Here is a 27,916-nt window from a genome sequence, read left to right as displayed (position 1 = left end):
AATTATTATTATTATTATTATTATTTCGTATAGTTTGTCATGTGTCTGACAGTAAGAATTGAGCATTTATACTTTTTTTTACACGTATTTCTAAAGGATTTTATTATTTATAATTTAAAGAACCAAAAACAAACCCCACAACGATAGAAACACGTATGAATATGCCAAAATTAGTACACTCATTAAAAATTGTCACATAAATGGCGGAAAAAAAATATTTATATTTTAGCTTTATATTTGATGTATTTTGTATTTTATTTTTGTCATGTGTCTGACAGTTTTGAGACCATGAAGTGGTTATAACCAGTCATAATTATAGTGTTTAAAAACACAAAGAAAAATAGAAATAAACACATGAAGTCAGACGAGTATATATACATATTAATATGAGCTAAAATATACAAATATTTGATATTCACACAAACAATATGTTCCCTTTTTTCTCAGTGTGACTAAGTATATCTTCCTCCACTGGGGGGCACTGTCTGCTATTTTCCACAGTGACGGTGAGAATTCCGACGCTCCCTGTAGGCGTCCCGGGCTTCCGCTCTTACGTCACACAGTTTCCGGTCAGCGTCTTCCTCTCCAGGATCAGCTGACTTTTTTTTTTTTTTTTCAACTTTAACTGTTTTGTGTTGAAACATTTAATCATCCGGCATGCAGGCGCTGCGACGGTTTAATCTGCGGCCGCTGCGACACTGGAGAGGTGAGTCCGACTTCCGGTTCCGGGTTTTAGATCGTGAGGAGGGAAAAAAAGAAAATAATGTTTGAACGAACACACACACACACACACACACACACACACACACACACACACACACACACACACACACACACACACACACACACACACACACACACACACACACACACACACACACACACACACACACACACACACACACACACACACGTACGTTCTTGGTCTTTATTTCTTCCTCTTCGTGTGTGTGTGTGTGTGTGTGTGTGCGTGTTTGTGAGAGACAGGTTATCACGTGACGGCACCAGCGTTGACCTTTGACCTGAGGAAAGTAGAACTGATGCCTCTGGACCAGAGGAAGTTGACCTTTGACTCTCAGGCCATGGTGACAGAGCTGCAGCTCAACGGTGACACATCTTTGGTGACTTTGGTGTGGCAGAGTGAGTGGTTTGTAAGCTCGACAGTTTCCTGATCCTGTCCGGGTTTTCTTTCTCCCCCCTCAGGCTTTGACAGGCGTCAGGCCGACCTGATCGTCTCCGCTCTGGTGACGCTGACCACGTCCAACATGGACATTGTGTACAAAGACATGGTGACCACAGCTCACCAGGAGATCACGGTGCAGCAGATCATGGCCCACCTGGACTCCATCAGGAAGGACATGGTGATCCTGGAGAAGAGCGAGTTCGCCAGCCTCCGCTCGGAGAATACGGTGACGCCACCACCGCCTCATTTGCATATTTAACACCACCAGATTTCAGGGTTTAACGTTTAACGTTTTCGTTTCCTGCAGACGATGAAGCAGGCGCTGGAGCAGCTGAAGACACGACTGAAGGTGACCGTCTGGTTTAAGCCTGGTTTAAGTCCGCTTTAAGTCTGGTTTAAGCCTGGTTTAAGTCTGCTTTAAATATGGTTTAAGCCTTGTTTAAGTCTGCTTTAAATCAAGTTTAAGTCTGATTTAAATCAGACTTGAGTCTTATTTAATCTGGTTTGAATCTGATTTAAGTCTGGTTCAAATCAAGTTTAAGTATGATTTAAAATAGGTTCAAATCAAGTTTAAGTATGATTTAAAATAGGTTCAAACTTGTTTTAATCCGATTTGAGTCTGTCTCAAGCCTGGTTTTAGTCTGGTTCAAATCAAGTTTAAGTCTGAGTTAATATGATAATATTAATGATAATATGGTTTGAGTCTGGATTAAGTCTGGTTTGAGTCTGGATTAAGTCAGGTTTGAATCTGGATTAATACTGGTTTGAGTCTGGATTAAGTCTGGATTAAGTCGGGTTTAAATCTGGATTAAGACTGGTTTGAGTCTGGCTGTTTCTCTGTTGTTTTTCAGGAGGAGAATCAGAAAGTACGAGCGGAAACGAAACTCGACATCAATTTAGAGAACAGCAGGGTCTCTGATATGGTGAGTCAGCGAACCCATCACCGCTGAGTCAGCGAACGCATCACAACTCATCTTGTTTTTTTCTCTCAGTTTAACGAACAAAAGAAGAAGCTGATGGAGGCCATGACAGAGTTTCGTCAAAAGGTAAAGACTCTTAAGATAGTACTACAGTAATACTACAGTAGTATTACTGTAATAAGTGGATAAGGGTATAAAAACGTACCGTTGGCATGTTGACGATGCTCCTCCTCCGTCTCTCGTCGCTCAGAAAGTCGACCTGAAAAACGACAACATGGAGATCAACAAAAAGATCGACCTGCAGGTGGCGTCGCTCAAGACTGTGCTGGAGTCTCTGAAACTGGAGATGATCACCTACCTGGCAGGTAACTCCCCTGACTCCGCCCCCTCCACAGTCACCAAACTCCTCCCCCCTCCATGGCGACTTACACTGTGGCGTTTCTCCTCAGGGACCATGTTTTCCTGCCTCGCCATCTCGCTCTTAGTTTATGGACTGTGGAGGTGAAGGACCAGGATCAGGACCAGGACCACGATCAGGACCAGGACCAGGACCAGGACCCGGACTCGGACTCACACTCCAAATGCTCGATCAAATCCAAATCTTAACTCAAATACAAACAGATCATCACAAAACTTTACCGCCAGTACAGCAGTAAAAGTATTTCAGTCTCATGAATCACAAATGTTTACTGAAGTTTGACTTGAAATAAACCTGATTTAAGTCTGTTTTTAAACCTGGTTTCAGGTCTGGTTTAATCTGATTTGAGTGCAATATAAACCTGATTTGGATCTGGTTTGAGTCCGTTTTTATTGAAGTTTTAGGTTTGTCGGGTTTAAACCTGGTTTTCATAAAATGTTTAGCTCAGTCTCAGCCTGGTTTTGAACCTGGTTTAAGCCTAAACCAGAATAAAGCGACACCTTTATGAACCTTTATGTTTCGACTTTGTTGTATGTTCCGTTTTCCTTGTTTAAATAAATGTTTTATTTAATTTTGTTGAGTTTCTCCGGGTTTTTCTTGAGTTTTGTACGAAAATTTACATTTTGATACAAGTGTCGGTCTGCCCTTTCAAAATAAAAGGATGCAATTACAGACGATCTCTATTTTGAGATTAAAATAACTTATAAAACAACAATAGCAATTGGCAGACATGTCATCATTGAAAGAATTTATATTTAAATGTGACCAACAAAATGTAAAATTTTGAAATGAATGTAAAATTCTCAGTAATTTGACAAAAAAGACAAAAACTCAGTATTTTGTTTTAAAGCAGAGCTTTTATTTTGAAATTAAATCGTCCACAAAAACAAACACCTTTTTTTTTTCTTTATTGAAAATTAGAGGGACAAAAAAAAAAACGCCCCCACCAAAAAAAGACAAAAAGATGAATCAGCATCTTCAGTGTGAACCAATCCTGACAAGTGGGCGGAGTCTGTCTGTCGTCAATGCTTACCTTTGTTTAAAAAATGCCGCCGCGGACGCTCGTTCAAACGTTTAACACCTGAAACTACGAGATGGAGGAAACAAAGCGACGCTCGGTCACACACCGTGACAAAAATACTTTTTAATTTATAAATTAAATCATTTCAACGATTCAGTTCACACACACACACAGAGGAACGACCATAAATGGTCGCGTAAGAATCCAAATACAAAAATGTATTGACCATTTATATCGCTGCAAGCTCCGCCCCCCTTTTCCCCTCCTAACGCTAAAACAACGTTGATGGCGGATTATTAGCAGCAGCGTAGTTTACGATTTACTCTCCTCCGATTGCACTTCTTCTGTCAATTCCTCCGGCTCTTTTTTCACATCAGGGAGCTCGGCGGCCTCGGGCGGCACTTCCTGTTTGACAGAGACGACGGCGGCGTTGGCATTAGCAGCAGCCATGGCGGCGGCAGCAGCGGCGGCAGCAGCAGCGGCAGCGACGGCGCAAGAAGTTTCCTCCTCCTCTTCCTCGGTCTTGACGAAGGAGCTGAGCGGATGATCGGTCAGCAGCTTGTTGGGCGACGGCGTCGCATCAACATACGACGTCTGAGGCGGGAAAAAAACAACATGTCAATCAACCGACGACATTTTGTTATTGACGATCAATACATAAATAAATAAATAAATAAAGCGATCGATCGACGACTCACATTTTTGTAATCTTCAAAACAGGCGGGATGGAAGTTCTGAGGAAACAAAGAAAAACACGTTAGTCCATGATAAGCGTTTACGTCCAGCAGAGGGCGCTGTGAGCAAAAACAACAACAGTGGAGCTGCTGTGTGTGTTGTGTTTGTGTAGTCGTCAAAGTTTGTGCAGTAGTAATTTGTGTGTTGTCATTGTCGTGTTGTAGCTGTGCGTGTTGTAGTTTGTGTGTTGTCATTGTTGTGTTGTCGTTGTGGTGTAGTTTGTGTGTCGTCATTGTCGTGGTGGTGCAGTTGTAGTTTGTGTAGATGTAGATTTTTTAGTTGTAGATTGTGTTTAGTCGTTGTTTGTGTAGTTGTGTGTGTGTTATTGTCGTGTTGTGTGGAGCTGTGCATGTCGTAATTTGTGTAGTTGTGTGTAGTCGTAGTTTGTGTGTAGTCATTGTCATGGTGGTGCAGTTGTAGTTTGTGTTGTCATTGTCATGTTGTAGCTGTGCATGTTGTCATGGTGGTGTAGTTTGTGTGTAGTTGTGTGTCGTCATTGTCGTGTTGCAGCTGTGTGTGTTGTCATTGTGGTGGTGGTGTAGTTTGTGTGTAGTTGCAGTTTGTGTCGTTGTGTGTTGTCGTGTGTTGTCATTGTCGTGTTGCAGCGGTGTGTGTTGTCATTGTGGTGGTGGAGTAGTTTGTGTAGATTGTGATTAGTCATAGTTTGTGTGTAATCGTCGTGTTTGGAGCTGTGCATGTTGTCGTCGCGGTGTAGTTTGTGTGTTGTCGCCATGGTTACCTTGTCGTCCACCCTCACGGCGTCCTTCAGGAACCAGTCCTCTTCTTCTTCCACCCAGTTCGTCTCAAATGGCTCCTGACAGATTTCGCACGACTGTAGAAACAAAACAAAAACATCAGCCAATGGCAGCGCAGACATTCACCGCCTGCTGCCTCCTGATTGGCTGTCGGGGCTGGGTCAGCTGACTAACCTCTCCCACTTGGTCCTTGGTGGCTCGGACGGTCTGGAACTCCTTCTCCTTGGCGGCCGCCTGGGTCTTCTGGACCTCCTCCTCGTTCACCTTCTCAAAGAAGTGACTCTTGGCTCGCTCCTCCAGGTCTGCGATCTCCTCGAACTCAATCCAGTCCTGACACACACACAGGACGGGATTATGCTAAGCTAACAGCTGAGTAAGCAGATTTGTCCGTGACATTATCTATGGTGAAGAATCAGGATAAAGACAGCTACAGTCCTTTTAGACCTTTAAGGCTAGGACGTTAACACGTTCATGCTAGCTAGTCAGCTGAAGCTATTTCAACGAGTCTGTGAGTGTGTGTGTGTGCGCGCGCACTCACCCTCAGGCAGTAGTACCAGCGGCGGTGCGTGATCTTCTTGCTCGCCACCTTGCCGGCGTGGTTCTGCCTGAAGTGCCAGTCCAGGTGGTCGGCGTACAGGTCGGTCTGCGCGGCAGTGAACCTCATGCTACACAGACAGCACTGGTTCCCAGAGTATAGCTTTGTCACCACAGTCTCGTGGCGCCTGCGAGGGGGGGGCGGAGCAAAACAATTGAGTTGACTGAGAGCATTCAGAATGGCAGGTTGATTGGCGGGCTGCGATGTGTCCGTTACTCACTGTTTCAGGTCGTCCACGGTGAAGCTGGTGAGGTCTGGGACGTCGTCGTCCTCCTCCACCTCCTGCTCCTCCTCTTCCTCCTCCTCCACTGGCGCGGCAGGCGGAGCCACAATGGCAGACGTCGACTGATCGGTGGGCGCGGCCGCTACGACCTCGGGCTGTGAGGGTTTGATGATGCCGGTGGAGATGAGCTTGGCGAGGAGGTTGTTGACGTCGAACTGGTCAAAGTGCTCCTCCTTAGGCAGCGCTGCACGACACAAACAAACAGCGTGTACAGGGTCAAAGGTCAGGAGGATTAGTTTCTGGACATGTGACCCGACCTCGGGCGTGTTGAGTGGAGACTTACGCTGTGGCGTGAAAGGTACGGTGTTCTGAGGCAGGAAAGGCTGGCTCATCATGTTCACCTGAGGACATCGTGTGTTTGATTAAACAGGCGTCAAAGGATGAGCATCAAGAACCAAACTTAAATTTGTACGTGAAAATGTAAACTATCAAAAAGAAAATCATTTTTTAAGCGATTTTTCTACGCCAAAGTGAACTCCTCGACATTCTTGTTAGTATAAGTTTTAAGAACACAATAAAGAAAGTTTTCTTTGTGATAGCATCAATAAGAAAGGGGCGTGGCTCACCGGCTGCTGTATGCCCACAGTGGTGGCAGCTGTGCTGAAGAAGGGGGTGGGGCCTGGCTGGCTGAACGGCGGCGCCGGCTGCATGGTGAAGTTCCCTGGTTGCAGGTTTGGCTGTGCCGGGAACGTGATGGGCCCCGCTGGGAACGGAAGGTTCATGGACTCTGGGAACCGTTGGGGGGGCATGGTGAAGTTCTGCTGCGACACCAGGGGGTTCTCGTAAACGGGCGGGGCTATCGGCCTCATGGGAGGCTGCATGTTGTGTTGGGAAGGGAACCTGGGCGGGCCCTCAAAGTGCAGGTGGTTCTGATGAGGGACACTGGGGACGTCGTAAAGGGGACCAGACTGTCCAGGCACGTCAAAGCGAGTCGGGCCTTCAAACCTCATGGGGCCCAGGGGGTTTGGAGGGCCCTCGAAGCGCATGGGCCGCTGCTGCTGGAAGCCAAGTGGACCAGGAGTCATGTTGTTCTCAAAACGCCGCGGTTCAAAGTGCTGCATAGGGCCCTCAAAGTGACCGGGGCCCACAAACCGCACCTGGGGCTGTTGGCCCATGGGGCCGTCAAACCTCCCAGGGCCCTGCGGATGACCTTCAAATCTACCCATGCCGTCTCCGCCTCTTATTGGACCATGAGCCATGTGAGGGCCCTCAGGGCCATCAAACCTCTCAGGCATGTTGAGATGAGGCGGTCTGCTGCCTTCAAACCTGGCGGGCCCCTGGTGGTGAGGCCCTTCAAACTGTGCTGAGTCATCAAACCAGCCCGGAGGGTGAGGTCTGGGAGGGCCCAGGGGTTCGGGCCCATCAAACCTGGAGGGAGGGTGACCTCCTTCGTGGGGCGGCGTGTTCCCCGGTGAGTTTGTGTGCATTCGGACAGCAGGCAGTGGGCCGACGCGGGCCGGCGCCTTGAGGATGGATTTTTGGGAGAGGTGAGGGGGGGCACCGTCGAGACTAAGAGGCACGTCATCCGAGTGTTCGCTGTTGGGGCTCTCAAAGCGCGGGACGGGGCTCATCTCAACTGAGTCTTTTTGGTGAAGCGGCGAGAGGCGTTCACGCTCGAACCTTGGGGCGGGGGCGTCTGGAGCGCCTGGGCTAGGGCAGTTCCTGTGGACCACGGTGCCTGACGGCAGAGGCCCCCCCTCTGGTCTACGAGGATCGGGGTGCCTGGCGTCAACCGGGTACCTGCGTGTGGCATCATACCCGCTCTTCTGTTCCTCGCGCTGGCGCTCGGTCAGTGGCGAGTTCCACTCTCTCTCACCTGGAAATGGAGACAAAACGATTTTTCAAGTAACAGGATAAGACACGTGTGCCCTCAATTGGACGCTAACCACCTGTGTTAATGTGCAATGTACATACATATCACTCATTTCTGATTTCTGAGGACAGACTTACTGGGCTCTCTGGGGTCAGCTCTTCTCCTGAAGCGAAGGTTGGGCAGAGATTTCAGCGTGGGGAACTCTTTGCCGTGATTGTACTCCTCGATCATGGGGCCTTGCGGAGGATGTGGCTCTTCCCGCTCTTTACTCCGTCGTTCATCTGCAGGCGTTGGAAACAAACAAACAGATGTCAGTGACGCAAACAAGCAAGCCGATTCAAATCTTGGACAAGACCCTGGAAGTGTTGAACTCAGTTTTTAAAACATGGATCTGAACCTCAGGACTAAAGTTGAGACCCGAGAGGACCTGAAGCTCTGAGCTTTCACAGGTTCACGGTGAATGGTTGAAAACAAATCACAAACAGGTTTAGAGAGAGAGCAGAGAGGTGTGATAATGACAGCTCACCTGGTCGGTCTCGTGGAGTCCTGCTGTAGTTATGTGGTTGTGCGTTTTCAGCGCCGCGTCCACCGGCCATCTTCTCGCCCTGATCCGCGGCCTCACCTTCCTGCACGCCCTCCTCGCCGTCCCACTCCTGACCGCCCATGCGGTGACCGACCTGCGTCTTCCTCAGCTTGGACTTGTGCTCGTAGTACGACAGTGCCGCCGCGTTCAGTCCGTCCTGGGGGCGGGGCTGCGCAGAGGGAATCGGCGACTGCTTCGTGGGGGAGAAGTCGCTAGAGTCGTCCCAGCTGTCCGAGCGCTGCAGCTTCTCCTCCTGATACTGGAAGAAGTGTTTGATCTGGTGCGCCATGTTAAGGAAGTCCTCGCGGCTAATCTCGCCATTCTCCAAACGCTTACTGGCCTGCAGAGAAACATGGCAACGACAAAGAAACGTGAAAAAGATCTCCACGGAGGGAGATGTTTGCTTACCTATGGCCATGTGAGTTGCGCTAACCCTAACACTGCCGAACCCTGTCAATCATTGTTGTCGGATTAGCTTCTAAAACTCAGAGGAACGAGGGAAAAAAACACCAGCTAACGGGAGCCGAAAATGTATAACGACAGCTGTGGAATGACGTTAAAACATTGACCTTGTGGGCGTGGTCTGAACATAAGCTCCGCCTCTGACAAACTCAGCAGTATCTTAAGTACGACACTTTACACAATCACCATAATATGGAAAAAGGGAACATGTGGCAAAACAAAATGGATTTCCTTGGTTCTTTACTCTACGTACCCTCCTGAGGAGGTCCTTCTTGGAGGCGGAGCTGAGGACTTCGGGAATCTCCAGGTCGGCGTCCACGCTGAGGCGGTGCTTCGGGGTTCGGGGCGTGGTGGGCCGTGTCGGGGTGCTGTACGCTTTGTGTCTCGGAGGTCCGGGTTGTTTCACGTGCGCGTCGTCCGACGACTTCACTCTGAGGACGAATCAAACGGAGCGTAAAACAATGAGCTGTGCTCCGCTTGACGTCACCAGTAGGGGGCAGACGTCTTATCAGAACCTTTTCTCTCAACTCAAAACATACTTTTATCCACTTAGAAGCAAATAATTATTTTCACATTAAATTCCTCAAATCAACAGACAGGAGGCTCTCTACTTCTGATCATTTCACGTTTTTAACTCACCGTTTCTCCTCCCAGGCGCTCCTCCAGCGGTGCAGAGCCTCCTTGGTCTCCTTGCTGCCGCCATCATGGCTCCGCGGCGAGTCTCTGGACTCGGCGTGGCGGTCGTCCAGCGGCCGCTTCGACCTCCTGCTGCTCTCCGATTGGTTCTTCTTGGGCGGCAGGCGGTCGTCTCTGCTCGGCTTGCCGTGCGGCGGCTCGTTGGCGCGGACCCTGCGCGGCTTCCCGGGTTTGTGAGACGACGGCGACGGTGACAGCGAGCTGCTCCTGGCTCTGCTCTTGGGCGAGCGCCTGTCCTTCCTCTTCGGCGAGGCAGTGGGCGAGCGCGACCTGGACCGCGAGCGAGTGCGCTTCCTGGAATGCGTCCGGGCGTTGCCTCCGCTCTTAAACTCAACCTTCTCGGTCGAGTCCTCCCGGTCTCGCTTCGTCACCAGGCCGTTCACCGGCTTCCCTTTGCTGGTCCTCTGAGGCTCCACCCCTGGCCCCGCCTCCTCTCTGTCCTTTTTGTCAACACACCTCCTCTTCACCTTGGACTCGTCGTCTTTGGCGTCTCCGGTCTTGTCCGGTCTCTTCTTGAGCCTGGGGTCCTTCTTGGTGCCGTCCGTTGCCTTCTCAGCCTCAGTCTTTCTGACTTGGACACTTTTGGCCATCGGAGACGGGGACTTGGACTTGGGTTTATCCTCTGCCGCGTCCTTCCTGGGGACCCTGGCTTTGTCCGGCCGGGTGAATTTCTCGGGCGTCAGAGCAGGACTTCCCGTCATCGGTTGGCCGTCCTTTTTCACAGTGGGCTGCTCTTTGGCCGGGGAGGCGGCAGTGGTGCCGGTGCGGTTCAATCGCGGGTCTCTGGTGGATGGTTTCGTGTCTGCCGAAGTCTGAGGAGGGATCCAGGGTCGGACGACGGGGGCAGTCTGGCCCACGGGTTTTGGTGTCGTCGTGGGTGTGGCCGAGACGGGAGTGAGTGTGGGCAAAACAAAGCCACCTGCCTGGAACACGTAAACAAACGTTAGCGCTGAAGTTCCACCAGAGGGAGACATTTTATTATCCACATCAAAACAACAACAAAGTCGTCGCCAACTCCTAACTCGTTGGTAATATCGAGAAACTTCAAAAAAACTACCGGAGAGCATAGAAATTTAGGTTTTTAGGGCTCAGGACTTCTGCGGAACAACCGTCCAATCACAGAAGAGCTTACTATCACCATCGTCTTAGCTTCGCCTTTTCATTTTCACTTTTTGCGCCACATGAATTTGCACCAGTACGTGTTTGATTTTACAAGTTTGTGAAGTCGTATATAAAAAGACATTGCGTTTGTTTTTCGTTCGTCTTTTATCAGGGTCTCTGCTGGTTTCAACAAGTCAAATTTAAGACTTCTTTAAGACCACAATTTAAGACCAATTTCAAATCTGTACTGGCAAAAAAGTACAAAACACATGAAGGAAAATTGGAGAAATTCAGCTTAGCTGTTGGCTTTCATAAAGTTTTCTCCGCTGCTATGCTAAGCTGACACACACCGCGGCGCGCGCACAGCACACTCGCTAGTGGTGCTCGATAAATTCTCCCCGGACAGCACAGGTGACCTACTTTTGTTCCGTGTTGTAGTTGTTATCGCATCCTCAAAAATAGAAACATTTCAAAGAGACTGAAGTTTATGCATGTTTTAAATAAAAGTAACGTTAATAGATTTTTAAGACCTTTCAAAATTGTATTCAAGACCTTTTAGGAGATTTTAAGACATTTTTTCAGACTTTTTAAGGCTCCGTGGATACCGTTTCTGACAATTTGACCACGCGTCATCTTAAAAAGTTATTTTACAGAATCTTTATACGGTATAAACGCGTCACAAGCAGATACTCACTGTAAAGTAAAAAACTGAATTCAAATGAATGCGTCGTTTGTGGTTTTAAGGCCATGTAAGATCACTGCGGTCTCTTCTTGTACATGAATAAATAAGTAAACGACACCAGTGTAAAAAAACTAAAAATATTCAAGGATTACAAACGATGACGTTGTCAGATGAAAGGCGGAAACGCTGCGCTGATGTCATGTGACCGTCATCGCGCGACAAACGACTCACCAGCTGAGCTTTGGTCTGCTCCAGCTCCAGCTCGATCTTCTTCTGCTGAAGCTCCAGGAGCTGCTTCTGTTTGGCCAGGAGCTGCTGTCGGATCAGCTGCTCCTGGGTCACGCTCGACGCACTCGCCGCAGGAACCGGCTGAGGAGCCGGTGCCGGCGCTGGTGCCAGGGCCGCCACTGTCGCCGCCACTGTCGCCGCCGCCGGAGTCTTGGAGGGAGCCGGCTGTGGAGAGGACGCCTCCTCAGACTGGGGACGCAGAAACGGAGATGGTTCTACAGTCAACTATTTTGATCATCACTTAAGAGTTGCCCGATACCCACGGTACCAAATCGTAACAGTTCCTACAATACTAGAAATTCTGCACGATGGTAATACCGTGGATTACGATATAACTCACACAGATTTATATGTTGAATACAGAGCATTTCAGGCTGGTATATACAGGCATATATATATACAGTTAGGTCCATAAATATTGGGACATCGACACAATTCTCATTATTTGGGCTCAAAACACCACTACTATGGATTTGAAATGAAATGAACAAGATGTGCTTTAACTGCAGAGTGTCAGCTTTAATAACGGGACAAACAGTCAAACAATCATAAATCAAACATTCATCCTTTAACACTTTGTTGCAAATCCTTTGCAGTGAAAGCACGTCTTGTTCGTTTCATTTCAAATCCACTGTAGCAGCATATAGAGCCAAAATAAAGAGAATTGTGTCCATGTCCCAATATTAATGGACCCAACTGTACATACACTGCACAATTATCACTACTTCCAGTTTTGGTAACATAAAAAGACATAAACACTCCCCAGGACGTCTTTTAGTTTATGATCATTATTTTTCATCTAACTAACAAATTCAGAACACAAAAATTGTTTTTTAGTGTGTAACATCGTTTTAGGACAACCTGATGGAATTATAACTATACAAACACACGAGAAAATAGCCGTTTTGTGACGTCTGCTACTCCCATGGTTTCTAAAGAATCATAAGTTCATACACACCTGCTTCAAGAACTTGGGGTTGACGTGGATGCTGGCGTTTACGGTGGGCGGCAGTGGCTTAATGGGCCAGGCCGGGTCCTGCGCGTTGACACGTACGTCCAGCGCGTACAGCTTCTTCAGCGGGAACACTTCGTCCCACGTCGAGCGCAGCTTGAACAGACTCTTGCGCGTGTTTTCCTCCACCTACAAACACAGGGACATGGCTTGGTCCACGGCTCCGACAACAACACCTTCAAAACTTTTTAAACGTGCGACAAAATGTGGCACAAAACAACTTAAATCGTTTTTTATTTTATGAACAGACGGCGACTGGACTACAACATGAGAAGCAACAGACAGACAGAAGCAGCAGGAGGACGTGATTGTAAAAGTGTAAAGACGAGAGCAAAGAGAACGGTTACCTTTTCAAAGACACATATAAATGAAGTGATTAGGTTTTTAGCAAACACAGCAAGGTACTCTCCTCCAACATTCTTCACTATGGAATCCACTAAGTACAAAACGGGAAGCTTCTCGTTGGCTGGGGCCTGGAGCGATAAGAGAACTCAACAAGTTTAGAAAACAACAAGGGTTAAAGCAACATTTCAGAGCAAAGACAACCTCACAATCCCTCCCCCTCCTCCCACTTCACATTTAGTGTTACTGTAAAAACAAAAAAAAGTAGAAAATGGTGAAAAAACTTGGAAGAAAAAGTTATATATCTGTCCATTCTTCGATTTCTTCTTCATTCTGGATTCAAAATAAAGTCACTTGTTGCCGCGGTGAAGTTTAATCCAAAAGCATCCAGGGGAAAAAAGTCAGTTCCGCTTTATGCGGACACGTCCGTCCTCCAGAGTCCAGACCACTTCCAGGAAGCCTTTACCTCCAAAGAGAGTTCCCTCGCCCGGGGAAGCTCTCTTTGTACGTTTACCTCGAGACACCTGCGACGTTTTAACTCCCCAAAAAAACGTTTTTATTTATCAACTCTTTCAAAACTTTTAGACCTTTAATCAGAACCAGGGACTTTTAAAAAGCTGCTGCTGTTTAAACTTGAGTTTATAGACTAAAAGTGGAGCAGCGTCGCCGTGGGAACACAGTGAGTCAGACCAATAAATTACACTGGAAATAAAAAATGACAAAAAGCAACTTTCACATGTTTTATTACAACGTTTAAACCATTCAATGACATTTCAGTAGTAATTCAAAGAAGTAAGAGAGAAAAAGATTTAAAGTTTCTAAAAACTGCAGAGTCACATCATCTCTAAAGGGCAGATGCACCCATTTTTGGTCAAATCAAGAATTAACTTAAAAATGGCGAATTTGAAGTAACTTTGACGTTGCCTTTTTGTCCATTTTATTTACACATTAATGATTTGAGGAAAAAACGAATCTATTTGTGGGTGAAGTGGCCCTTTAACAGCTGAGAGACACTGGTGAAGAGACATGTTGGCGTTCTGGTGTCAGCGACTGGAATACAACGACGACGAGACGGAGCTGAAGAGACAAAATCCACCGTAAACTAAGATAAACTGAGATAATGTTTTGCTCTTGGACGTCCTTTCAAAATAAGACGGTGCACGTCGACTTCCTCCTGTCATTATTATTTTACAACGGAGTCTTTTACATGACGCGCTTTCTCTGCAGCAGGAAAACCAGACTGTGACTCATCAAAACAACCATCTGTGTGTGTGTATATATTTAGTGAAATTATGTTAATTAGACAACAGAACAAAGAGATAAAAGATACTTTATTTTGTCTTTGAGCTTCATTTTAACAACAAAAGCTAGTTCTTTGAGCTGCTTCAACTTTAAAATGGCAGCAAACTTTAGTTTGTTTTTCTACAGCTGTAATAATAATGATTGATGGATCCCTGAGCTTTTATTTTTTACTTGCTGGTTTACATAAACTTATTTTATTTAACCGTTTGGGGGTTTGTCTGTTTTTCAGAAACCAGTTAACGGTTGATTTTAACTTATTTACGGGAGCTAAACTACGGGTATTTACAGATATTAGACTACTTATGTATACGTACATATGCTATGATAACTTGTAACCTCTAGTTATTTATACCTTAATTTAGTACATTTTACAAGTAAAAGTATGTTGTGTACATATGTTATTATACTTTCCAGTTGTTTTGGGATTTAAATACTAACAATAACTAACTTTATTTAATGTTTTAAACCTTGGATTTCAGACTTATCCTAGTTCATTAAACCTTGTTTGATATACTTGTTTACGGTTTATTTGGATTTAAAAACCACTTAACTATGTTTTTAAACCGTGTAATACGTAAAATAACAAACACTACGTAAAAACAGATGTTATGTACATATGTTATAATACTTTCAGTTGTTTTGGAATTAAAATACTAATACTAACTAACTTTAGTTAAATGTTTTTAACAGTGGCTTTCAGACTTTTATTTTAACTTATGCAGTTCCTTAACCCTTGTTTGATGTACTTATACTGTACTTATTTTATGATCATTTCCAGGTATTTTAAGACTTAAACATTAACTAATACTCAAACACAGACGCAGTATTGCGACATTACTCCAGACAAACCACTGTTAGCTTCATTAACTTCTCCGCTGCGCTAAAACTTTACGGTGGATTTCCTCACAGCTAGGCCCGTGGACATAGATTTAAATGTCAGCGTCTTTAAACGTGACTACCGTGACTTTAATAAACAGTAAATAGTACGCGTGTTATTATAATAACGTTAAAACTGACGCGTCTTGGGTTGTCTCTCTCCGCGTGGTTAAGCGTCGAGGACCAGAACAACGACATGAATGTCGTAACGTTAGCCGCCATGTTAGCTAGCACCCTCGACCTGGGCCAACAACATACATACACAGACAAGTGAAAGCATCTGAAATTGAATCTATTTTCATAAAAACCTTGCTTATTTGTGCTTCAATAATTGCGACGATATCCTTGGCGAAGGTGAGGTTCTCCTCGGCGAGGATGGTCAGCATGTTGATGTGCGGTTTGCTGTTGAACGTCAGGTCCTCCAGCGAGGACTGGTACTCCCGGCGGGCGTCTTCCCTCGCAGCGCTGTCGTCCATCTTTGAGCCGAAAGAGCCGGGGAGGTTCACAGCGGCCTTTTCGGTAACATAACAACCACGGAGCAGCAAACAGTCTCAACTCCCCCCGCTCACTGCTCACACCGACGGGACTCCACTTTAGCGGGAGCTTTCTCGGGGTTTAGCAAATGTCGCCGTTGCTTCTGTTCCGTCTTCTTTGCTCCTCACCTCGTTTCCGACGACAAGATGGCGACTGTGCGTGTGCGTGTGCGTATGAAAGCCCCTCCCACGTAACAGCCTCCTTTCATATGCCACATGACGTAAGCACACTCCCATTGGCTGGCGTGCGGTCATGAGGGCGGATACAAACACTGTGATTGGTTCTTCTGACTCACGGACACACCGATGAGCCAATGACGTGAGAGCAGAGTGACTTCCCTCTTTATTTCATAATCCACTTAACGTGTTTACCCGTTTAAAGGTTTCATAATTCATGAAGAAACGAGCGGTTATTATTTATCGCATGTAAATTTAAATGTGTCAAATTTAATCACATACTGACGTGGAGTAATTATGAGTGAATTTAAAAATTCAGAGTCCACGTGAGGCTTTGTTATTTTGTGTCAGACAAACTGTACGCTTACTGGAGGCTAATAAGCCAACTGTATCCTTACTACAGGCTAACTGCAAGCCAACTGTAGTCACAATAGGCTAACTGCAGCCTTACTACTACTACTACGACTTACTACAGGCTAACTGTAGTCCCAACAAGTGAATTGTAGACTTACTACAGGTGAATTGTAGACTTTCTACAGGCTAACTGCGGCAGACTAACTAGTCACTACAGGTGAATTGTAGGCTTACTACTGGCTAACTGTAGTCACGACAGGTTAATTGTAAGCTTACTACAGGCTAACTGCAGCCTTACTACAGGCTAACTGTAGTCACTACAAGTGAATTGTAGACTTACTACAGGTGAATTGTACAGGCTAACTAGTCACGACAGGTGAATTGTAGGCTTACTACAGGCTAACTGTAGTCACTACAAGTGAATTGTAGACTTACTACAGGTGAATTGTACAGGCTAACTGTGGCAGGCTAACTACAGGTGAATTGTAGACTTACTACAGGCTAACTAGTCACTACAGGTGAATTGTAGGCTTACTACAGGCTTACTTTAGTCACTACAGGTGAATTATAGGCTTACTACAGGCTAACTGTAGTCACTACAGGCCAACTGTAGCCTGACTACAGGCCAACTGTAGTCACTGTGCTCTGACTGCAGAGTTTACTGTGCTTTGTGAGGCGATCCCGGCAGCACACACAGTTTGTTAACTGCAGAGTGACACATGCTTTCACGTGAGAGTCTCCAAACACCACAAAAAGTTGGCAGATTTAGCAACAAAGTCGCTTTATGAGTATTAAGCATTATAAATACATGACAGGCTAACTGTACGTGACCGAGGCTAACTATAGCCTTACTATAGGCTAACTATAGCCTTACTACAGGCTAGCTATAGCCTTACTTCAGGTCAACTGCAGGGTTAGTACGGGCTAACTGTATCCTTACTACAGGCCAACCGTAGCCTTACTGCAGGCTAACTGTACACTTACTGTAGCCTTACTACAGGCCAACTGCAGGCCAGTTTTAGCCTTACTACAGGCTAACTGTACACTTACTGTAGTCTTACTACAGGTCAACTGTATGCTTACTGTAGTCTTACTTCAGGCCAATTGTATGCTTAGTGTAGACTTACTACAGGCTAACTGTACGCTTACTGTAGGCTAACTGCAGCCTTACTACAGGCCAACGGCAGCCCAATTGTAGCCTTACTACAGGCTAACTGTACACTTACTGTAGTCTTACTACAGGCCAACTGTATGCTTACTGTAGTCTTACTTCAGGCCAACTGTACGCTTAGTGTAGTCTTACTACAGGCTTACTGTACGATTACTGTAGGCCAATTGTAGCCTTACTACAGGTTAACTGTACGCTTACTGTAGCATTACTCAAGGCTAACTGTAGAGTTACTACAGGCTAACTGTAGCCTTACTAAAGGCTAACTGTAGAGTTATTACAGGCTAACTGTACGCTTACTGTAGCATTACTAAAGGCTAACTGTAGAGTTACTACAGGCTAACTGTAGCCTTACTAAAGGCTAACTGTAGAGTTATTACAGGCTAACTGTAGCCTTACTAAAGGCTAACTGTAGGGTTACTACAGGCTAACTTAGCCTTACTAAAGGCTAACTGTAGAGTTATTACAGGCTAACTGTCGCCTTACTAAAGGCTAACTGTAGTTACTACAGGCTAACTGTAGCCTTACTAAAGGCTAACTGTAGAGTTATTACAGGCTAACTGTAGCCTTACTAAAGGCTAACTGTAGAGTTATTCCAGGCTAACTGTACGCTTACTGTAGCATTACTAAAGGCTAACTGTAGAGTTATTAAAGGCTAACTGTAGCCTTACCAAAGGCTAACTGTAGGGTTATTACAGGCCAACTGTAGCCTTACTAAAGGCTAACTGTAGGGTTACTACAGGCTAACTGTAGCCTTACTAAAGGCTAACTGTAGAGTTATTACAGGCTAACTGTAGCCTTACTAAAGGCTAACTGTAGGGTTATTACAGGCCAACTGTAGCCTTACTAAAGGCTAACTGTAGGGTTATTACAGGCTAACTGTAGCCTTACTAAAGGCTAACTGTAGCTGAATGTTCGTTTTTTTAAACTTACATTATAACATTTTCGTTCCCCTGTGATGCATTGTTCTGTAGCGCCACTGTCAGGATGTCAGGTGACATTAACACCAACAGAGACGTGTAGGAAAAAAAACCATCAGAATGGAACTCAAAAGTAGAAAAACGGAGGAGTCTTTATTTTAATGGCGACGTCTGATGTGAAGGACAACACTGTCGAGCTGCAACCAACTATTCTGATCATCGATAAATCAGTTTGAGTGTTTTTTTATATATATGTATATATTAAAACCAGTTTGTGATCATTATTTTTTTTTCAGCTTCTTAATCGTGAATATTTTCTGGTTTCTTTGCTCCAAATAAACAAAGAAATTATCCAAACTGAATCAAAACAAAGACATTTGAGATCATTATCGTTTCCAGGTTTGACAAACACTGATCGGACTTTTTGTGGAGCAAAAACAAACCGATGACGGAAACAAAAAACACTGATGAGACAATTCAGGACGACGACTGGATATTTCCTGCCAAGTCTCCGCTCGTCTGGTCTGTCCCTGTTATTCCGTCAGTGTCCACAGGGAGGACGAGGACGCCGTGGTCCAGGGGGTGAGGGACGGGGACAGGAATGGTTGAGTCTTCAGACACTGGAATAAGTCTTTGTAACGTTAAAATAACACCGGGAGTGAGAATGTGATCACGCAGGAGGAGGAGGAGGAGACGACAGAGACGATCAGTCGAGTCAGAGCGCTCGTCCAAACACAGTTCCCGTGACAGATGCTGCATCTTCCTCGCGCTCAGGCGTCCGAGTCCTCGCTGCTGTCGCGGCTGATCTCGATCTGCAGCGACGGCAGGTTGTCCAGGCGACTCTTCTTCGTCTTGTGCGTGACGCGCTCCTGCTTCTGTTTGATCATGACGCCCCACATCTTCTGCAGCGTGGAGTCGTCCTCCTCCTCTGCCGCTGGTGCTGCCTGCTCTCCTCCTCCTCCCTCCGCTTCTCCATCACCTCGTCGTTTCCCGCCGCCGTCATTGGCCCGAGCCGACGATGTTGCCGAGGAGGAGGAGGAGGGGGAGGGACCTGACGAGTGGCGGCTGTGGCGTGCGGCGCTGCCTCCGCCGCTGTCGTCTTCGGCCGAGCCGAGTCTGCTCCACAGTCCACCTGGTGGTGATGATGATGTCATTACAGTCAGTCACAGAAAACAAGACTAAGATGATTATCATTTTCATATCATTCATTCCTATACATTTCAATATATTCCCATTAATTCCCACTAATTATCATAAATTCCCATAAAATCCTATTAACTCCCAAAAATTCTCATCGATTCCCATTCATTCTCATAAAATCCCATTAATTCCCATAAATTCTCATTAAATCCCATTCATTCTCATTAATTGTCATCATAAATTCCCATTAATTCTTACATTGTCATAAATTCTCATAAAATCCAATGAATTCCCAAAAAATCTCATTAATTCCCATTTTTTCTCATAAAATCCCATTAATTCCCATAAATGTTCATTAATTCTCATATATTGTCACAAATTCTCGTAAAATCCCAAGAATTCCCATTAATTCTCATAAATTCCCATAAATTGTCATCATAAATTCCCATAAATTGTCATCATAAATTCCCATAAATTGTCATAAAATCCCATGAATTCCCCAAAAAATCTCATTAATTCCCATCAATTCTCATAAAATCCCATAAATTGTCATTAATACCCATAAATTGCCATACATTTTCAAATTCCCACTTATTCTCATAAAATCCCATTAACTCCCATAAATTCTCTAAGATTCTCATAAAATCCTGAGGAAAGTTTCCAATTTAGAATATTTCCAAAATTTCCAAAATCTAAAGTTTCCATGGAAATTTACCAGACATTTTCTTGGAATTTTCCACCCCTTTGCCACCGTAGTTAGCGTAGCCGTTATCTATGAATGTTTTCAACTATCCTTATATTTTTACAATCGCAATATATTTTTCGTAAAAATCAACAGAAACTTTGACACACTGCGGATTTTGAGCGAGGGACTGGCATTGTTTTCAACTTTTTCGGTTAATGATGTAGCATTCCCTGCGCAGGTTAGCATCTTTTTTCAAACATCCCACCTAAAACAAGCTAATTTTAGCAATAAATTATCGCAATGTTTACTGTTCGTCATCGTGAGCACAATTAGCTGAAGTTAGCTTAGCATTTTCTGACTTCCCGATACTCCTGTACCAAATCATCAGGAGGCGGGGCTAATTCATTAGCACTTATCGACACCCGTCAAGACAAACAAACAAGTTTCTTACTGGTCTTCCTCTCCTTGGACGCGTTGGTCGAGAACACGCCCCTGTTGTCTTGGTTGGCCACGCCCAGTCTGCGATGAATGTCCCTGACTGGTTCTCTGGCTGGGGGCGTGTCCCTGGGGGAGGCGGGGGAGGGCGAGCGCGTCCGGTCGGGCGAGTAACGCCTTTTTCCGAGTCGCTGCCGAACGTCTGCAAACAGAGTTCGTGATTAAGAGACAGAGAAACGAGGAAAGTCGAGAAAACAAAGACATGAACACATGAACACCTGTCTTCCTGCTGCTGGCCACCGGGGAGCGCTGTCCATGTCCCTGTCTCTTCTCCTCCAGCAACTGCCGGACGTCGGTCACTTTGGGCGGCGACGGTGATTTGGTCTGAGATCCTGATCCTGAACCGGATCCTGATCCTCCGAGACGGTTCCTGTTTACCAGGAAACCACAGATGATAATCTGATAAACGTCAACTCTATTCTATTACTCTTAGAATTATAGTTAGAAATCCATCAGATTATGAAGAAATTATCAGATCATAACTAATTTATTGTTGGATTACTTCACCATGATTTCTCACGGATTAATATATTATGATCAGATTACTTTATAACTATCAGATTACCTCATTATGAGATAACGATGCTATTACTGACAGATTATTATCAGATTATATTTGGAATCATTTGAATATGATAGCATTTGAATCATATTAAGTGATCATATTATCTCTCTTATGAAATAACTGTCAAATTACGATCATATTTCAGTGAAATTATAATCAGATTACAGCAAAATCACAACTATAACATGAGAATAACTAACATCAGAATATTATTCTTATGATTAGATTATCAGATTACCGTCACGTTATTGTTGTATTACGATCGGATTACAGTGATATTATCTTGTTTGAATCATATTATGAGATTATTGTTGAATTATTATCATATTACAGTGAAATTATAATCAGATTAGTGTCAGGTTATTGTTGTATTATAATCAGACTACAGTGGAATTATAATCAAATTACAGTGAAAGGTTATTGTTGTATTCTGATCAGATTACAGTGAAATTATAATCAGATTACAGTGAAAGGTTATTGTTGTAGTCTGATCAGATTACAGTGAAATTATAATCAGATTACATTTAAAGGTTATTGTTGTATTCTGATCAGATTACAGTGAATTTACAATCAGATTACAGTGAAAGGTTATTGTTGTGTTTTGATCAGATTACAGTTAAATTATAATCGGATTACAGTGAAAGGTTATTGTTGTATTCTGACCAGATTACAGTGAAATTATAATGAGATTACTGTCAGGTTATTGTTGTATTATAATCAGATTACAGTTAAATTATAATCAGATTACAGTGAAAGGTTATTGTTGTATTCTGATCAGATTACAGTGAAATTATAATCAGATTACAGTTAAAGGTTAGTGTTGTAGTCTGATCAGATTACTGTGGAATTATAATCAGATTACAGTGAAATTATAATCAGATTACAGTTAAAGGTTATTGTTGTATTCTGATCAGATTACTGTGGAATTATAATCAGATTACAGTGAAAGATTATTGTTGTATTCCGATCAGATTACTGTGAAATTATAATCAGATTACAGTGAAAGGTTATTGTTGTATTCTGATCAGATTACAGGTGAATAATAATCCGATTACCTGATGCTCTTGAGCTGCGTATCTAGCTCGTCTGCGTACATCGTCATCTTCTTGCTCTTCTTGGGCGACGGCGTGGAGATCATCTTCAGCTCCAGGTCGTAATCCATCTCATCCGACTCGGACCACGGCGACGGCGAGCGCTCGGCCCGGGCGCGTCGCCCCGCCCCCAGCAGACGCACGGCCTTCTCGCCACGCTCTTTGTACTCCACCACTCTGTCGTCCTCCTCCATGTCCTCGTCTCCGTCCTGCTCCTCGTCCTCCTCCTCTTCCTCCTCTTTGATCGGCTCCTCAGGCAGATTAACCAGATCAGCTGAGAGAGAGAGAGATTCATCAATAATCGGATTATTAATCCAGATCCCTCTGGTCTCTGTCTCCATGGTAACCCGTCTCACCTGAGTGTCTGTGCGTGTACGGCGGCGTGTGTCCCAGACTGTCCCCGATCAGAGGTTTCTTCGTCTTGATGACGTCTCGCTGGATCCGACGGTTGTGGAAACGTCTTTTCCTGGTGAGACAAGAAGACACGGGGACAAGATGACTCAAGAGGACAGGTTAGCTGATGAGGACACGTTAGTGAGGACACGTTAGTGAAGACACGTCTTGTGAGGACACATCTAAGGAGGACACGTTAGTGAAGACATGTCATGTGGGGACACGTTACTGAAGACACGTCTTAGGAGGACATGTTAGTGAAGACACGTTACTGAAGACACGTCTTAGGAGGACATGTTAGTGAAGACACGTTAGTGAAGACACGTCTTGTGAGGACATGTTAGTTAAGACATGTCTTGTAAGGACACGTTTGTGAAGACACGTCTTGTGAGGACATGTTAGTTAAGACATGTCTTGTAAGGACACGTTTCGTGAAGACATGTTAGTTAAGACACATCTTGTGAGGACACAGTGAAGACACGTCATGTGAGGACACGTTACTGAAGACACGTCTTAGGAGGACATGTTAGTGAAGACACGTCTTGTGAGGACACGTTAGTGAAGACACGTCTTAGGAGGACATGTTAGTGAAGACACGTCTTAGGAGGACATGTTAGTGAAGACACGTCTTGTGAGGACACGTTAGTGAAGACATGTTAAGACATGTCTTGTAAGGACACGTTTGTGAAGACATGTTAGTTAAGACACATCTTGTGAGGACACGTTAGTGAAGACACATCTTAGGAGGACATGTTAGTAAAGACACGTCTTGTGAGGACACAGTGAAGACACGTCATGTGAGGACACGTTACTGAAGACACGTCTTAGGAGGACATGTTAGTGAAGACACGTCTTGTGAGGACACGTTAGTGAAGACATGTCTTGTAAGGACACGTTTGTGAAGACATGTTAGTTAAGACACATCTTGTGAGGACACGTTAATGAAGACACATCTTAAGAGGACATGTTAGTAAAGACACGTCTTGTGAGGACAAATTAGTGAAGATACGTCTTGTGAGGACATGTTAGTGAAGATACGTCTTGTGAGGACATGTTAGTGAAGATACGTCTTGTGAGGACATGTTAGTGAAGATACGTCTTGTGAGGACATGTTAGTGAAGATACGTCTTGTGAGGACATGTTAGTGAAGACACATCTTGTGAGGACATGTTAGTGAAGACACGTCTTGTGAGGACACATTAGTGAAGACATGTAAGAACACGTTACTGAGGACACGTCTTGTGAGGACATGTTAGTTAAGATACGTCTTGTGAGGACATGTTAGTGAAGATCGGCTTGTGAGGACATGTTAGTGAAGATACGTCTTGTGAGGACATGTTAGTGAAGATACGTCTTGTGAGGACATGTTAGTGAAGATACGTCTTGTGAGGACATGTTAGTGATACGTCTTGTGAAGAAAATGGCCGAGCGCGTCACTGTAAACAACCGTTTTTCTTTGTCGTCACACAAACGAGGGACGAGTCAGTGGTGGACGGTGAAGAGACAATCATCCACAGATAAAGTCTGATCGACTGATTGGTTGATTGACAGGTGATTGACAGGTGATTGACAGATGAGTCCTCACCAGGAGTTGCTCAGGATTCCCCTCATTCCTCCATAGTTAGGATTCCCGTACTTCATGTAATATCTGCTGCGACGAGCTGCTCCAAGTTCTTTCTTATCATCTGTGGACAGAAGACAGAGGACACACTTAGAACAGGGACTGTGTGTGTGTGTGTGTGTGTGTGTGTGTGTGTGTGTGTGTGTGTGTGTCTGTCAGACCGTGTGTAGCGAAGCGCAGCATCAGTTTGTTTCCTCTGAACGCTTTGATCACTGGCCTCAGGTCGTTCCTCAGCAGAGACTCTCTCTCTGTGCGGGACAGATCGTCCCCCTGTGAGACACAGAGACAGAGACAGTTGTCGTCATCAATAACTCTGATCAGTTTGTGAGGACATATTGGATTAGGACGCGTCTTTTAAAGACAGGTTAGTGAGGACATATCAAGTGAGGACATGTCATGAGCAGGATATGTCTCCTGAGGACATGTCAGTGAGGACATGTCAGTGAGGACATACCTAGTGAGGACATACCTAGTGAGGACACATCCAATGAGGACATACCTAGTGAGCACATGTCTCATAAGGACACATCCAGTGAGGACATGTCTCGTGAGGACACCTTAGTTATTGAGGACATGTCTCGTGAAGACAGAGGAGACATCTTGAGAAGACATCTCTAGCGAGGACAGGTCACGTTTCAACGTCTTGTGAGGACACCTTAGTTAGTGAGGACACGTGTCCTCCTCAGTGTGATCACCTGTTGTCCCTCCGTCTCCGTCTTCTGCTCCACGTCTCCGTTGCTGTCCTTCTCCTCGTTGTCCTCGCTGCTCTTCTTCGTCGTCTCCTCCTCGTCCACCTCGCCCTCCTCTTCGCAGTCTTCGTCGTCTGACCCCTGACCATCGTGACCTTGTTGACCTGTGAGCAGATCAAAGGTCAAAGTTTGAACTCTTTTTTTTTTTCTCGTTCACACACACACACACAACCCCCCACCCACACCCCCCCCCCACACACCCACACACACCGACCTTTGCTCTGCTCGCCTGGCTCCACGGCGCTCTCCGTCTCCGTGGTAACGGCGTCCGGGTCGGGCATCCGGCTGCTGTTTATGAGTGCGCGGACGCAGGTGTCGTCGTCCAACCACACCACGTTACCTAGGAGACGAGCCGAAGACGAAGAGACGGATGAGAGACCGCTCACTCTCCCACACCAAAGCCCAAAGAGAAAACCAGTGATTTTAACATCACAGAGACACAGGAGTTCACAGGAGTTGTTGATCCACTGCTGCCTTCATCACTAACTTAAAATGACTGATTTTAGTGAATTCGGCTTTTAAATTATTTCATTTAGACTTAACTCAGTGACACAAAGTGACCACACGAGGCAACAGAGGACCAGCAGCTCCTGTGTCCCTGTGAGCTAAAATCACTGGTTTTCTCTATGAGGTTTGGTGTGGGAGAGTGTGTGGTTTACAAACGTCACAAAAGCCAGTTTCTCCGTGCGTCCTGCTCGTTTCTCAGCAGCAGGGGGCGCTGTTGTCGTACTCACAGGACGTGTCGTCGATCCACTCGATGTGCGCTGGAGGATAATTCTTAAAATATCCAAAGACGTCCTGCGTGCTCATGTCGTCCACGCCCGCCACATAAATGGCCTCCAGACGGAGTCTGGGGATCGCTGAGCACCACAGAAGAAGAATAAGACGACAAAGACGAGGGTCAACCAACATGGAGTTGTTATTTTTAGTAAACAATAACCAGATTATAATCAGATTACCTTTCTTCAGGGCGTCTTTGTGGAGGAAGACGTTCCTCTGGACGACGCTCTCCTCCTCGGCACAGAAGTGGAAACGTCTCGCTCGCTTCTCTTTCCTCTCGATCGCCTCCTGATTATTAAACAACAACAACAACAACAACATTAACGCCATGGGAAAACTTCCAAATTCCGACTACAAATGGAACGCATCTATTTTACCTTTGAGGTGACGTCGATGCCCGTGATGAAGGCTCCAGCTTTGTTTTCGTACTTGCGACTTGTGTCCTGTAAAACACACACAAACAACAACATCAACTACACACAACACTGTGTGATAATAACAACAACAATAATAATAACAAACATAATTTAATTTACAAGAAAGTGTTTAAAACACTGTTCAGGGTAAAAAACGTGACGTTTTATTTAATTTGTCGATGAAAACATGAAAACTGCCGCCTTAAAAAGGTAAAAATTGTGTTTTATAAATTAACCAAATTGATCAGCGAACGTCAAAGGGTCCGAATTGTGAAAAATAACCAAACCGCGTCGAACGCAATTGCGTCACTTTCGCCGTGAAAACCTTAAAGCGGAACTCGACCAGAAGTTCCTATTAACGCTGTTTTTTTGGTGTATCTGCGTCATTACCTTGTTTATGAAGCCCTGAAGGTTCAAAACAAACAGTTCAGCCACTGCTGAGAACGCTGTGTTTATTGTAATCTCGTGGCTCAACGAGATCTCTGAAAATCCCGTAATAGTTACTAGTCCGGGCACATCCGGTTGCGTACATTGAACCGCAGAAGAAGAATAACGTCCGTTGTGGAGGTGTTTCACGAGCGACAGTGTCTTCTGACTCTGAGTCTGACTCCGGGTCAAAGTCACAAAAGGGACTGAGGCTGGGAGTCATGATTAAGCTATTTTTTTAAACACTGTTAAAACAATGTTTTGATAATGAGTAGCAGTGCATCTACCGTTCCAGAAGGGGGAGCTGCGCCTCTGAGAGCAGATGTGCTGAATAGTACTGGCCAATCACAAGACTCTGTCTTCTGGGGGTGAAAGTTCACTCTGAAACATCGCGGCTGACGAAAAACGTCAGAAAAGAGGATTTCAATCGGCTCGTTTACAGCAACTATGAGGTTTTTGACCATAAAAACAAGTTAATATATGTAAGTAGACCTCCATAACTAACATTTATGTGCAACAGGACCACTCTATCTGACCTTAAAACTTCCCGTTTTGTGAATGGGGTTCGGCGGCACGTGACGTGCAACAAGTGCGAGGAACAACAAACACCGAAAGTGACGAAGCGCAACCGCGAATTCGGCTTTTGCAACACAATATAGTCCACGTCAGGGCGGCGACGAGGCCCGCGTCCACGGCGACACCAGCCGCTCAGCTCACAGCCGGGAGACCCGAGTTCCCACACGCCGACTCCTCCGCGGGCCGCCGAGGACGCCAGTCCCCGGTCTGACGCGGGGCCTAGCGCGGAGACTCACCGGCAGCAGCTCCTTCAAAGAGCGGTTCACGGAGACGTCGTCGTCGGCCTCCAGCTCCCCTTCCTCCACCTCCATCGGCTCGGCCTCGCGGGTATCCCGCTCCGACTCGGAGTCGGAGCCCGAATCCGAGCGCTCCGAGCCGCTGTCTGATTTCACCGACACCCGCAAGCTGCGCACGGCCGCCATGGTGCTGCGAACGTCGGCTGCTGCTGCTGCCGCTTTGACCCGGCAACAGTTCCCTGACCTCCGCCTTCTTCTTCGTCTGCTCTCTGGTGGTTTGGACATACGAGCACCAGTGACGCCCAGTGGTGGAAGCAGTTATCACCATTTATTTTTGTTTTCTTTTATTTATTAATACTTTTATGCACATTTAAGCCTTAATCTGAGACATAATATTAGATGAATTAATTCACATTATCATAAATAAATATATTTTTAAAGGATTAAAACTTATGATAAATAAAGGACATCATTTATGTTATTGACTACTATACTTCATTAAACAGGTTATTAACATCTTTATT

The 27,916-nt window shown here is 45.4% G+C and overlaps 3 protein-coding genes across 3 annotated transcripts; 1 reads left to right on the top strand and 2 right to left on the bottom strand.

The window, feature by feature from the left end:
* The first annotated feature begins 625 nt into the window (after window positions 1-625).
* ccdc90b (coiled-coil domain containing 90B) lies at window positions 626-3,055 on the top strand. The gene is made up of 8 exons (XM_083889868.1): window positions 626-706; window positions 988-1,107; window positions 1,204-1,409; window positions 1,491-1,532; window positions 2,035-2,106; window positions 2,176-2,229; window positions 2,354-2,468; window positions 2,553-3,055. The coding sequence occupies exons 1-8, from the start codon at window positions 658-660 to the stop codon at window positions 2,606-2,608; spliced, it is 714 nt and encodes a 237-aa protein (XP_083745994.1). The 5' UTR covers window positions 626-657; the 3' UTR covers window positions 2,609-3,055.
* Window positions 3,056-3,534: 479 nt separating this feature from the next.
* On the bottom strand, window positions 3,535-15,735 carry pcf11 (PCF11 cleavage and polyadenylation factor subunit). The gene is made up of 16 exons (XM_083890264.1): window positions 15,376-15,735; window positions 12,895-13,020; window positions 12,494-12,676; window positions 11,479-11,724; window positions 9,408-10,387; window positions 9,022-9,199; window positions 8,250-8,646; window positions 7,861-8,004; window positions 6,477-7,726; window positions 6,194-6,251; window positions 5,848-6,094; window positions 5,571-5,754; window positions 5,207-5,362; window positions 5,017-5,109; window positions 4,241-4,276; window positions 3,535-4,136 (listed from the first exon to the last, which is right to left on the bottom strand). The coding sequence occupies exons 1-16, from the start codon at window positions 15,541-15,543 to the stop codon at window positions 3,855-3,857; spliced, it is 4,728 nt and encodes a 1,575-aa protein (XP_083746390.1). The 5' UTR covers window positions 15,544-15,735; the 3' UTR covers window positions 3,535-3,854.
* A 2,618-nt stretch (window positions 15,736-18,353) lies between these two features.
* Window positions 18,354-27,607, bottom strand: ncbp3 (nuclear cap binding subunit 3). Its single transcript, XM_083890452.1, has 13 exons — window positions 27,393-27,607; window positions 26,116-26,181; window positions 25,918-26,026; window positions 25,693-25,818; window positions 25,173-25,298; window positions 24,905-25,062; window positions 24,371-24,479; window positions 24,174-24,273; window positions 22,552-22,661; window positions 22,160-22,469; window positions 20,758-20,909; window positions 20,496-20,681; window positions 18,354-19,351 (listed from the first exon to the last, which is right to left on the bottom strand). Exons 1-13 carry the CDS (start codon window positions 27,576-27,578, stop codon window positions 18,990-18,992), a joined length of 2,100 nt encoding a protein of 699 aa, XP_083746578.1. The 5' UTR covers window positions 27,579-27,607; the 3' UTR covers window positions 18,354-18,989.
* Window positions 27,608-27,916: the final 309 nt, after the last annotated feature.

Source organism: Microchirus variegatus, assembly GCF_963457635.1.
Source record: "Microchirus variegatus genome assembly, chromosome: 5".
In the NCBI taxonomy this organism is placed as follows: domain Eukaryota; kingdom Metazoa; phylum Chordata; class Actinopteri; order Pleuronectiformes; family Soleidae; genus Microchirus; species Microchirus variegatus.
The sequence above is the reverse complement of the archived record's forward strand: the minus strand, read 5'-3'. Positions and strand labels throughout refer to the sequence as shown.

Coding starts and splice junctions, on each gene's coding strand:
- ccdc90b (XM_083889868.1), top strand. CDS start 658: ATGCAGGCGCTGCGACGGTTTAATCTGCGGCCGCTGCGACACTGGAGA. Junction 2,230..2,353: donor TGACAGAGTTTCGTCAAAAG/GTAAAGACTCTT, acceptor CTCGTCGCTCAG/AAAGTCGACCTGAAAAACGA. Junction 2,469..2,552: donor GATGATCACCTACCTGGCAG/GTAACTCCCCTG, acceptor GTTTCTCCTCAG/GGACCATGTTTTCCTGCCTC.
- ncbp3 (XM_083890452.1), bottom strand. CDS start 27,578: ATGGCGGCCGTGCGCAGCTTGCGGGTGTCGGTGAAATCAGACAGCGGC. Junction 25,063..25,172: donor GCCAGGCGAGCAGAGCAAAG/GTCGGTGTGTGT, acceptor ATCTGCTCACAG/GTCAACAAGGTCACGATGGT. Junction 24,480..24,904: donor CGGAGACGGAGGGACAACAG/GTGATCACACTG, acceptor TGTGTCTCACAG/GGGGACGATCTGTCCCGCAC.
- pcf11 (XM_083890264.1), bottom strand. CDS start 15,543: ATGGACGACAGCGCTGCGAGGGAAGACGCCCGCCGGGAGTACCAGTCC. Junction 10,388..11,478: donor AGCAGACCAAAGCTCAGCTG/GTGAGTCGTTTG, acceptor TACGTGTTCCAG/GCAGGTGGCTTTGTTTTGCC. Junction 7,727..7,860: donor AGCTGACCCCAGAGAGCCCA/GTAAGTCTGTCC, acceptor CTCCATTTCCAG/GTGAGAGAGAGTGGAACTCG.